At 49.7% G+C, this 13,046-nt stretch overlaps 1 protein-coding gene across 3 annotated transcripts in view; it reads left to right on the top strand.

Moving 5' to 3' along the window:
• The first annotated feature begins 736 nt into the window (after nucleotides 1-736).
• Nucleotides 737-13,046, top strand: part of LOC147114228 (E3 ubiquitin/ISG15 ligase TRIM25-like) — a 52,706-nt gene continuing 40,396 nt past the window's right edge. Inside the window, exons 1-2 of one of the 3 annotated variants that reach the window (XM_085995899.1) lie at nucleotides 737-2,407; nucleotides 5,863-5,958. In XM_085995899.1, the coding sequence (XP_085852025.1) occupies nucleotides 1,730-2,407; nucleotides 5,863-5,958 (774 nt within the window). In that variant the 5' untranslated portion in view covers nucleotides 737-1,729. Of the gene's footprint in view, nucleotides 2,408-2,659; nucleotides 3,015-5,862; nucleotides 5,959-13,046 lie in introns of those variants that run through there. The other 2 variants (XM_085995897.1, XM_085995896.1) reach the window with 2 other exon arrangements.

Here is a 13,046-nt window from a genome sequence, read left to right on the forward strand (position 1 = left end):
TTGCGCAGCCAATTCATCCACCTTATTACAAATGCTTCTCGCATTAAGACACAAAGCCTTCAGGCTTGTTTTTTTAATGCTCTTAGACCTATTAGAATTATTATTTACTGTGGCCATGTTTGATTTAAACCATTGATTTCTCTGACTGCCACTTTTGTTTTTCTCCTTCCTATCTTTTGCTTTTATCCTTGTTTCCCTTTCCTCTGTCTCCCTGCTCAGGTTCCCAACCCCCTGCCATTTTAGTTTAAACCCTCCCCCATGCACTAGCAAACACTCCCCCTAGGACATCGGTTCCAGCCCTGCCCAGGTGCAAACCGTCCGGTTTGAACTGGTCCCACCTCCCCCAGAACCGGTTCCAATGTCCCAGGAACTCGAATCCCTCCCCCTGGCACCATTCCTCTAGCCACAGATACATCTGAAGTATCCTTCTATTTCTACTCTGACTAGCATGTGGCACTGGTAGCAATCCTGAGATTACTACCTTTGAGGTCCTGTTTTTTAATTTATCTCCTAACTCCCTATATTCCGCTTTCAGGACCTCATCCCGCTTTTTACCTATATCGTTGGTGCCTATATGCACCACGACAACTGGCTGTTCACCCTCCCCTTCCAAGATGTTCTGCAGCCGCTCGGAGACATCCTTGACCCTTGCACCAGGGAGGCAGCACACCATCCTGGAGTCTCGTTTGCAGCCGCAGAAACGCCTATCTATTCCCCTTACAATTGAATCCCCTATTACTATAGCTCTACCCCTCTTTTTCCTCCCATTCTGTGCCACAGAGCCACCCCTGGTGACAGGAAGTTGGCTGCTGCTGCCTTCCTCTGATAAGCCATCCCCCCCAACAGTACTCAAAGTGGTGTATCTGTTGGAGAGGGGGATGTCCACAGGGGACCCCTGCACTACCTGCCTGCGCCTAGTACTCTGCCTGTTGGTCACCCATTCCCTTTCTTCCTGTTCAACCTCTACCTGCGGTGTGTCCAACTCCATAAATGTGATATTCACGATGTCCTGAGCATCGTGAACGCTCCAGTATGCATCCAATCGCAACTCCAGTGTCCCTGAGTTCCCACATACTGCAGGAGGAGCATACAACAGGGCCGGGCTCTCCTGCCATGACTTACCCTTTACTTAATTGAATTTCAATTAAATCAATCAATCCCACTAATTACACTACAGTTAACTGGTTTAACAACAGTCCCCGCTACACTCGAGGTGGGACTGACCAGCATTGGACACAGTCCTCGAGGTGTGACTGACCAGAGTCTGTAGAGTTTTATCATGAGTTCCTGTGACTGGATTCTCCTGTTCAGGATTTTTAGTCCAAAATTATTTTGTCTTTGTTGTTGCAGCTCTGCGTTGATTGGACATGTTTCGTGTTGAGTTTACTGAGACTTGTAGCCTCTGCTGCTTTGCTTTTTCCCATCTCTCTTTGCCCCTCTGATGAACCTCTAACTTTTTCTGTATATTTTTCTATTCCACCCAGAGAGCTCCTGCCTCTTCCTCTCGGCAGGGTTTGTAAAGGTTATTTTTCCTCTTTATATCAGTTTTAATTTGTTTGTTGAACTATTTTGGGTCTGGTCTGAGCTGATTAGTTTTGGGTCTGTGTTTCCTGGGCCCAGCTTGCTGTATTCTGGCTCTATATTGTAAAATTGCTATCTTGTTTTTCTGATTTTGGTTCTGAACTGCTGCTGCAGGCCTGAAAGAGTTAATCTTCAGCCAAAGTGAGTCATGAAAGTGAAACGAACATTGTCACTCCCTGCACCGAGTGTTTATAAGAATTTCATTTCCTGCTCTGGTTCCTCACTCTCTCCGGTGCTGTGTGAAAACTCTTCAGGTGCTGTAACAATGGAGCCCGGAGCTTTAGAGGCTGAATTAACCTGTGCTGTGTGTCTCCACGTGTACCAGGATCCTGTGGGATTACCGTGTCAACACAGTTTCTGTTTGAAATGTATTGAGGGAGTTTGGGCCCAGACAGCAGGCCCAGGAGGGGTTGAGTGTCCTCAGTGTCGCCGGAAATTCAACCCCAGGCCCAGTCTGGAGAGAAACTTCACGCTGTGTAATATAGTGGAAAAATACAACCGCTCACAGCCTGCTGCTGATTCAGCCCGTGTCATGTGTGATTTCTGTGATGATTGTCCAACCTCAGCTGTGAAGACGTGTCTGAAATGTGAAATATCTCTTTGCTCCCTCCATTTAAAACCACATTTACGGAACAAGGCCTTCAGTGGACACACCCTAATCGAGCCTGTGACTGACCTCACAGACAGACAGTGTGTTGACCATAAGAAGATTCTAGAGTACTACTGTAAAGATGATGCAGAGTGTGTGTGTGTTTCCTGTAGCATAACAGGGAAACATAAATCCCACAATCTGCTGAGCATGGATCAGGCACAAGCTGCAATTAAGGTGAGTGACACAGTTCCTGATATTAAATACAGTGAGGGAGAGTTTTCCTGTTAATGACCAACATTACTTGGAACTGATTGCAGACAGTGCTGATGTAGCCCAGTGTTTTCTTGCTGTCCTGGGTCTGGGTGATTTTTTTAATTTTCAGTCAGATTTGCTCCCTCCCCTTTCTCTTAGTTTGTCTGAGCAGGGTGGGCACTGGGAGGGGTGTGAGAGTGGCCCCGGGTGACTGCCCCTCACCCACACTCAGCCCCTCCTGGGGAGGGCACTGTAGAGCTCAGTAATTCACTGTGTGGGCACCTGTGAGAACTGGCACTCCATGGCATAGGGCTGGAGAGCAGAGCATGTTGTGGCCCTGTGTAACGCTGGGGGATTCTGCCCTCTGAGCAGCAGGGAGAGGACCATCACCAGTGGGGGAGTGAGGGACACCCACAGGGGGAGACTCAGGGGCTGGGTGGATAAACTTCCTCACAAGAGGGAATTGTTGTTTGAGAAATGCTGGTGTGTCTGAGTCTGTCTCCCTTTCCCCGCGGCTGATTGCTGGAAATGGAGGAGCTGAGTCGGTGTGAAAATGCAGCACACGGTGTGTCACTGTGAGAAGAAGCCGGTGTGTGTGAGCTCACTCAGTTTATACAGGGCAGGAGCCTCTTTACTGAAAGACACAGAAGACAATATTTCTGCTCAGGGCCCAGACACTGAGGCCCCCGAGATTCACGGGAAGGCAGGGAGGGAGCAGGGAAACAAGGAAATTCCGGGAACACGGAGGTCCGGCCGAATTTAACAGCAGAACCTCATTAGAATTGTTTGACTCTGTTTCCCTCCCGGCAGCGGAGCCACACGGAGAGGCTGAGCACTGCCGGGCGGGAAATCCTGCGGGACAAGGCAGGAGCCCGGGGAACGCTGGGGACAGGGAATCAAAGATCAGGGCTTGTGGGGTGGGCTCGGAGCACAGGGGAGAGATTGTGGGCGGGGGAGAGAGAGAGAGATGGTCAGGGAGTGAGATTTTGGGGGTTGCGATGGTGAGGGGGGGTCTGAAGATCACGGGTGGGGGACAGTTTGCGGGAGTGAGATTTTGGGGGTTGCGATGGTGAGGGGGGGTCTGAAGATCACGGGTGGGGGACAGTTTGCGGGAGTGAGATTTTGGGGGGCGATGGTGAGGGGGGGTCTGAGGATCACGGGTGGGGGACAGTTTGCGGGAGTGAGATTTTGGGGGTTGCGATGGTGAGGGGGGGGTCTGAAGATCACGGGTGGGGACAGTTTGCGGCAGGTTTGTTTGGGGGTTCGGGGGAAGCTCTCCTCCTCCTCCAGGCCCACACGCAGTGCCTGCTGGATGTGGCAGCTCCCGCCTCCCTTCAGCTGTGGGGATTCCCGAGCCCCGGGATACACGGCCCGCAGCCGTTAAATCCAATCGCTGCCAAAATCTGAGGCACGGAGCCTGATTTAAATATTATAATTACCGGCCCGCCTCTCCTGAGCGGGTTACTCGGCCCAGACCCAACCCGCCGCCGTTAAACCGGAAGGAGGCACCTTCCCCGCTTCTTGTCTCCACCACCAACAGTCTCCTGAAACCCCTCTCCTCTGCCCCACCTCCCTCACCTCCAACAACAAGTGACGCAAGCTCAGGGACTTCTTTCTCAGCAAGATTGAGGCCATCGTTCAGCTCCCTCTGCCGCTTCCCTCCTTTCCACCAGCCCACCAAACCAAACCATCCCCAAGGTTGCCCCTGCTCTAGCCCTGAACTCCCATCTCTCTCTAATTTCTCTCCTCTCTCCCCTCATGCCCATTCCGTGCTCATCTTGTCCATGAGACCCTCCTTCTGCTCTCTTGAACCTCTTCCCACTAAACTACAGACCACCCAACCTCCCTTCCTGGCCCCCATGCTCACTGATAGTGTAAATGGCTCTCTCTCCTCAGGTACTCTAATGCTCCCTTTCAAATCTGTCGTCATCGCCCCACTCCTCAAAGAAACTCACCTTGACCGCTTGGTCCTTGCAAACTACCGCCCCATCATAACCTCCCTTTCCTCTCCAAAGTATTTGTACATGTTGTCACCTCCCAAATCTGTGCCTCTCTTTCCAGCAACTCCATGTTTGAACCTCTCCAATCAGGTTTCTGCCTCTGCCACAGTATTTTAACAGCCCGACTAAAAAGTCCCAAATGACCTCCTGTGTGACGATGACCCTGGTGCACTATCCCTCCTCATCCTTCTCGACCTGTCTGCAGCCTTTGACACGGTGTCACACCACCCTCCTCTAACGCCTGTCCTCTGTTGTCCAGCTGGGTGGGACTGCCCTCACCTGGTTCCACTCTTACCTATCCAGTCATAGCCACAGAATCTCCTACAATGGCTTCTCCTCCCGCTCCCGCACCGTTACCTCTGGAGTCCCCCATGGATCTATCCTTGACCCCCTCCTATTTCTCATCTACATGCTGCCCCTCGGCGACATCATCTAAAAGTCACAACGTCAGGTTCCACATGTACACTGACGACTCCCAGCTCTACCTCACCACCACCTTTATCGACCCCTCCACTATCTTTGATTTGTCACGCTGCTTCTCCGACATCCAGTACTGGATGAGCAGAAATTCCTCCAACTAAATATTGGGAAGATCGAAGCAATTGTCTTCGGTCCCGGCCACAAACTCTGTTCTCTAGCCATCGATTCCATCCCCCTCCCTGGCCACTGTCTCAGCCTGAACCAGACTTATCGCAATCTCGGTGGCCGATTTGACCCTGAGCTTAGCTTCCGACCCCTGATCCTCAGCATCACGAGGACCTCCTACTTCCACCTCTGTAATATCGCCCGTCTCCGCCCCGCCTCAGCCCATCAGCTACTGACATCCTCATTCAGGTTTTTGTTACCTCCAGACTTGACTGTTCCAAAGCTCTCTGACCGGCCTCCTACCTTGCACCCTCCATAAACAAAAGCTCATCTGAAACTCTGCTGCCCGTATCCTAGCTCGCACCAAGTCCCGTTCTCCCATCAGCCCTGTGCTCACTGACCTGCATTAGCTCCTGGTCCGGCAACACCCTGATTTCAAAATGTTCACCCTTGTGTTCAAATCCCTCCGTGGCCTCACCCGCCCCCATCTCCGTAATCTCCTCCAGCCAATCCCACTCCGAAAACTCGATGTTCCTCCAATTCTGGCCTCTTCTACATCCCCAACTTCCTTTGCCCCACCATTGGCAGCCCCGCCTTCATCAGTCTAGGCCTTGAGCTCTGGAATTTCCTCCCCAACCCTCTTCGCCTCTCCCTCTCCTCCTTTAAGACGTTCCTCTAAACCTCCCTCTTTAACCCAGCATTTTCTCACCTGTCCTAATGTCTCCTCCTTTGGCTCAGTGTCAATTTTTGTCAGATTTCGCTCCTGTGAAGCACCTTGGGATGTTTTACTACGTTAAAATTGCGATATAAATGCAGGTTGTTAATTTAAACACTTTCCAATGAACTTTACAGGAAGAATTGGAGAGAGAAATCGAGAAGCTTCGGCGAGTCCAGCAGAATTGTTCCAGCAAAGAGCGAGACTTGGGGAGATCAGAAGCTGAAATAAAGGTAGGGAAAAGTGGAACTGGATTTCGAAAGGGTTTCTCTCCCCACTGAGTCAATGAGCACATCAGAAACAGGCCTTCCAAACCAGGCTGGTTCTGTTGGGCTGACTCACAATCAGGAATGGTAGCGTAGTGGTAATGTCACTGGGCTAGTAATCCAAAGACCTGGACTAATGATCCAGAGAAGTGAGTTCAAATCCTACCATGACAGCTGGGGAATTTAAATTCCATTAATTAAAAAAAACCATCTGGTTCACTAATGTCCTTTTAGGGAAGGAAATCTGTCGTCCTTACCTGATCTAGCCTATATGTGACTCTGAAGTTGCTGCAAGTGGAAAATGCTGCTATTGTTATTTAAAGGCTTCTGCTCAGTCACGGGGGCCTCGCAGTCAAGCACCTTTGGGAGAGGGAATGGAGGAAGCGAAGAAGATGTGCGCAGAGGGAGGAGGAAGAGGGCAATGAGGGTTCTCCACAGGAGGCCTTACCCACCTAGGGTCTTCCCAGAGCACTCCTCTTATGTCCATTTAAGTGAGGAGCTGTGTATTAGGAGGCTACACTTCACCAAGGAGGTGGTCACAGAACTCTGCCAGACCTGCAGCCTGAGAGCAGGGTGAACACGGCTCTCCCAGTGACAGTCAAGGTCACCGTGGCCCTCAATTTCTTTGCCAGCAGATCCTTCCAGTCTGCAGCAGGAGACAGAGATAACATCTCACTGCTCACCGTCCATCTCTGAATCCGGGAGGTCACTGAGGCTCTCTACACCAGGAGAAGGGACTACGTTGTCCTCTCACTGAGCAGAGAGAAGAAGGACGAGGGCGCATGTGGCTTTGCAAGGATAGGGGCTTCCCCATGGTGCAGGGCGCCATCGACTGCACCCACGTGGCTTTGCAAGCGCCATATAACAATCCTGAAATCTTCCATAACTGCAAAGCCTACATAGGAGCAGGAGTAGGCCATTTGGTCCTCCAAGCCTGCTCCGCCATTCAATATGATTATGGCTGATCCTCTATCTCAGTACCATATTCCCGCTCTCTCCCCATAATCACAGAATCACAGAAACCCCACAGTGCAGATCGAGGCCATTTCGGCCCATCGAGCCTGCACCGACACATATCCCACCCGATCCCCGTAACCCCTACACCAACACATATCCCACCCTATCCCCGTAACCCCACGTATTTAATCCCCCTAACACTAAGGGTCAATTTATCATAGTCAATCAACCTAACCCGCACGTCTTTGGACTGTGGGAGGAAACCGGAGCACCCGGAGGAAACCCACGCAAACACGGGGAGAATGTGCAAACTCCACACAGACAGTCGCCCGAGGCCGGATTCGAACCCGGGTCTCTGGCGCTGTGAGCCTTGATGCATTTTGTGTCTAGAAATCTGTCTATCTCCTTCTTAAATATATTCAGTGACTTGGCCTCCACAGCCTTCTGTGGTAGAGAATTCCACAGGTTCACCACCCTCTGAGTGAAGACATTTCTCCTCATCTCAGTCCTAAATGTCCTACCTCCAGCCTTCCAGCCGTTCTTTTGGCCAAGTCCACTTCCATTCTTCCCCGTGAGGGCCTGTTTACTTCGTGCAATGTATTCCATTGTGGCATTCATGGACTGTTACACCAGCAAGGGCCGCTAGGGTGGCGGTGGATCAACCAGACTCAACTCGTCATCCCACCATGAGCTGAAGACCAGGCCGGCGAGGGTTCTGCCTGGGAGATGGAAATCACCCAAGGTGAGTCTGAAACTTGAAGGCAAAACGTATGATTATTTGCACAAACCAATCCTCCGTAGAGGTAGTTCTTCTCATCGCTCAGAGAACACCACTGAGTTGGAGATGCCTGAATCACCCTAAAGGCACCTTCCAGAGGCTCTACCATCACCACCACTGCTGAGCCCTCCTCTATCGGTTTCAGGGTGTTACAGGTACACATGATGTAGTGCTCTGACTCATTTGTAAGGTGTTTCGTTTCCTCATCCTTACAAGGATTCTTTGACTCTGGGTTTTACAGGAACAAAATCGTAGATGACACAAAGGTTTAGGTTCAACCCAAAACTGTTAGTTTATTAAAAGTAACAAAACACAGACAAAATCCTGTTGCGATTTGGCTGAAACTTACAATCACCCATCCGGCCAGTCGTTACCGTTGTGTATTGTAGGCCTGGATCGGAGATGACCTGTCCCCGTCCTCCATTATCTGACTGCAGCTGCCTACACAGCGCAAACCCCTTGTAGAGTCAACTGATATTTACAACCACCCAGCCGGCTGGTCGTGGCCGACGTCGATTGCAGGCTGGGAGCTGGAGATGACCGTCTTCCCTTCCTTCTTACACCTGGCATTTGCTGTAGTCAGAGCTAGCTTCCGAGAGAGAGCTTCCGAGAGAGCTTCTGAGCGAAAGAGAGAGAGAGCTGTGTGTGGTTCCTTCTTACAGTTCTTCCGTCCCGCCTTTTCGAGTCTGGGCCTTCCCCCAACTCTTGTATTCCAATCCACACCCAGTAATCCAAACCACAGGACACACAGGGCTGGGGGATGGAAGACAATTCCTTATCTTGTCTCCCCCTCCCTGTGGTACATATTTGATGTGATTTAGTCTTACTGCTGATGTGTTTTGCCCAAGGTTAAAATGTTTTTCATTGAGGCCAGGAAGTCCTTTGTTCCAGTGAAATTGGCATAGTTGTCTTATCCATTGAAGATCCATCGAAACCCATTAAAACACGAAGTCTCAATGTCCAAAGTTAAATCACCTATTCACCGTTAAATCACCTATCGAGACGCTCATTGTCCAAAGTAAATGTCTTTTCCAAAGTTAAATTGAAACTCACAGGTGTGTCTGTGCTTCTAGGTCCAACTGCACCTCGCCCCTACCACTGGGCCAAACAGGCTTCCAGCATTTTGCTATTGTACTGGGTTTTTTGAAATCTACATTCCTCCCTTTAATGTCTCTTTTTAAGCTAGAGACATTACTCTTGACGAATTCTACTTCTTCTTTGCCTTTGGGTGCATTGCCGGTCTCAACCAAACCTTTACATTTCACTTTTATTACATATATACATACATTCGGTTCAAACACTCTGAACCTCCCATTTCAATCTTTTAAGTTTCCCCCTTCTTGTCTTCCTTTTTAATTTACATGACAAGATTAATAGATACAACATAATACACAATTGTACAATTACCAACACATGCGATGCGATTCGAATCCAAGGAGGGATCTCAATGTTGAGTCCCACATCCCACCACGGAGGGTTAATCATCTCTTCGATTTCCTCCCTTTCTTTCTCATTCTTTTGCTGTAACGCGTAATAATGTTTTTGGGACAACTCTAGTTTCTTTAATAGCTTAACCAAATGTTCGGGTAACGGCAGGATATCGTATCCAAAACGTGATATGTATTCTTGGAGGTTCAGTGAAGTACCATTAACTGTGATACTGATGTGTTTGTGGTCTGAGATGGGGATTATCCTTTAAATTACTGCGCCCCTCGTTTAACAACCAGGCCCCGTACATGACACACACATCATTTTGGGCAGCCCGATCCGACGCATTTCGGCCCTCCTTTATTAATACATTGATGGTCTGAGCATGAGTCTCCAGCTCAGCTACCATTTCCTTTAGATGAATCGTCATCACCTGGTCTTCCTGCAATTTGTGACCCTCAATGTCATTACCCGACCCCCCAGTATTTTCCTCAGCTGGTCCCTTAGTGTATTTACTTGTAATTGCAACTGCACGTTGTCCATACTGTTGACCAGTGACGTCCCTGTATTAAACACCGTGGCCACATCATTAATCAGTCCCCTTTTTCATCTCCCCCAGCCCGTGTGGCTGTTATTTCCCGGTATGTATGCTCCCACCCGACTTTCGTCCCCATAATTCCTCTAGTAGAATTGTCTGAACATTCCTTTTAACAACTTTTCATACAACTTTTGGCGGGCACCACTGGGGCAACTGTAACTCCGTTAAATTAAGAATAACCGACGCTACTTCATAATATACGGTATGATACATCGGCCCAGAAATTCAGGTCAGGGGCTTCCCGCGGGTGCAAGCCCCTGACCTGCACTTTCCTACCGCGCCGGCCATTGAGCTGTGGGCCCGCGTGGGATTCTGATCCTGGGCCTCCTCCAACTGCCGGCGCACAGTGCTTGCGTATCCCAGGGGCGCAGTTAGTTTGATTCATCCCCTGGGATCGCGTGGGCCATGGAGAGCCAATGGTAGCAGGGAATGCTTCATTCATAAGTTTGACAGGAAGACCTGTCAAACCTATAAATACTGTAAGCCCCAAAACATCACTAAATCTTCAAATAAATATTTAATAAATCACATTTTTAAAATAAACTATAAATTACATGAAATAACTATTTTAAACAGTACAGTAATTTAAATTTTGAAAAAATTAATTACATTTTCTAATGGTGCTAAAAATAAACTTACCTTTCTTTAAAGTATTTAAAAATAATAAACCTGTGGAAAAAATGTTTTAATTTTAATTAATTCACCACTTACCTTGTAAAAAGCAGGCCTTGCGACTGCTTTTTACATGTCTAACTTCTGGAAACTTACCCTCCCGGGAAAACCTGCAAAAAAAACGTAAGTTCTAAGCGCACGCGCTGCCTCTCCTGCGCACGCGTTCGACTTCTGAACCCCTTCTTTCAGGGGAACGGAAGTGCCGGTTTCCCGCGCATGCGCAGTGCATGCATGAAACCGGCACTTCCATTGGGCTTACGGGCGATTACCCCGTGCGTACTCACCCGTGGAGACCCGAATTTCTGGGCCATTATTTTTCCTGTTGGGATCAACACCAGCCCAGTTTTCGGCCCGGGTGCTGTTACGGGACATTTGACCTCTGTACCCTGAGTCTCTGGGGCTTTCGGTAGAGGCTTCTTTTTGCTCGCGACCAGTTCGGTCGCATTGACTGCTTTTGGAGGATCCGGGGTCACGCAAGAGTCAAAACTCTGAGTCCAATTCACTCCTGATCCGGAGTCCTGCCACTGCCATTTGAAAGTAATGGCAACCCCCCCTTTGCAGTTGTGCCCCGACCCGACCATGAGCACATACACTCCTTGCTCCTTCTTCCACCTTTTATCCCAACACAATTTTACCCCTTCCTTAGTTCCCATGGTCCGTCTGTTTGAATTATTATCCAACTTTTCCCATTCCGTGGATGCATTATTTTTACCTTTGTCCGCAACCACCACCACCATCCCATGGGGGTGCTCCCTTACATTCCAGACAAACCCGTCTACCCTCTTTCACCCGTACCCTCTTAGTCTGATGTTTACCTTTGGGCAGGACACTGACACTTCCCAAATCTTGTCCCCGGTTCGCCTTGAATACTTGGCCGAGTTCGACCTTAGCCAACCCGGCCAATTCCCAATGTGGGAGTATGTAACTGTACCATTATCACCCCGTGTTGCCCCCGCTGAGTTACGGTGGGGCCAGTTCCTCCCATACACCCGTATGTAAAGAATGTCTCGGTGTCTCCCTGATCTCCCCACCCTGCTTTAAGCAGGATCATCTACACGCTCAGCCGCAGCGTCCACCTCATCTCGCGTCCTTGATTCGATTTGTTTCTATAAAAACAAAACAAAAGAATAACACTGCTCTGTGAGGGGTCTCCCCTTCACAGGTCACACTTAACTGATACACATATTTACACTTTGGTTCAATCACTACTTTTGTTTTTTCTTGTCCTGATGTTTGGGATTCTTGAGGCCCGGGGGTGGAGCAGGAGGAGGTGTCCAGAGCACCCTGGGTCTCGGCACCCGACTACTTCGTCTCACCGCTCCGCCCTCTGAGTCATCCTCACCATCCCACAGCACGGGAGAAAGGCTCACATTGATCAAACTCATTACGGTTCCTTGGGCCTTGGCCCGTTTTGTGCTTCTCTCTCCGGAGTCGTACAGCTTGCACTGGTTAATGTGAAACCATTTTACTCGCCTCGGCAGCTGGATCGCATCGACCATAGGACTTGCCTTATCCACGATGTTATAGGGTCCTTTAAATAATGGCTCGAATGCCCCTATTCTGGCATAATTCCTGACCATTACCTGGTCCCCTACCTTCCACTCGTGGTTCCAACAGCATTTTATTCTGTTGGTGCTGCCTTCCCATATTGTTAGCTGCCTCCCAATGCAGCCCCCTTAGAGTATGGTACAGATCTCTAACAAACCTGTCCCGTGTGACCTGCTGAACCTGTGTTTGGGTCAGGACCAGGACCAACACATGAGTCGGGGTTCTCAGCGACCCCCCTGTCATTAACTCATGCGGGGAGTGTCCCGTACTTTTACAGAGACTGGCTCTGATGTTCATTAGGACCAGGGGTAGGACCTCATCCCATCTCTTCGGGACCTCTCCTATCTCTTTCCTAAGCCTCTCTTTTAAGGTCCGGTCCATCCTCTCTACTATACCCGATGATTGGGGGTTATGCATCACATGCCATTTTCCCTGTATTCCCAGCAGCTTCAGGGTGTCCTGCATTACTAGTCCGGTGAAATGACTTCCCTGATCTGACTCTACTATCAGGGGCAGTCCCCACCGGGAAAACACTTCCTTCACTAGAATCTTCGCCGTGTTTAACGCTGTCGCTGCCCTACAAGGAAAAGCTTCCACCCATTTCGAGAAAGTATCCACTAATACCAGACAATATTTATTGCCCCTACTTGTGGTGGGCAGTGGCCCAATGCAATCTACCTGTATAGACTGCCATGGTCCCTCTACCCTCCTTGTGTGTCCCAACGGAACGTTCCTTCGGTGGGGGTCTGGATTATTCGCCGCGCACACTAAACAGTTCTCGCAATAATCCCTTACATCTTCCCTGAGCTGGGGCCACCATCCCACAGCCTCCACTTTATTCCAAGTCGTTTCTGGCCCTGTATGTCCGGCCCCCGGACCCCCATGAGCTAGCTGCAACAATTCTTCCCTGTACTGCACGGGCACGACCCACCTATTGCCCTTGACTTACATCCCCTGTTTCACTGCTACGTCTGCTGCTCCAAAGGTCCCTCTACAGGCTTCCCACATTCCTTATCCTTAATTACCATTTTAAGGGCTGCATCTTGCAGCTGAGCCTGTTTCAAATCGGGTGGC

This window comes from Somniosus microcephalus, chromosome 8 (assembly GCF_052327205.1).
Source record: "Somniosus microcephalus isolate GS21.2 chromosome 8, FLI_Smic_1.0, whole genome shotgun sequence".
NCBI lineage: Eukaryota > Metazoa > Chordata > Chondrichthyes > Squaliformes > Somniosidae > Somniosus > Somniosus microcephalus.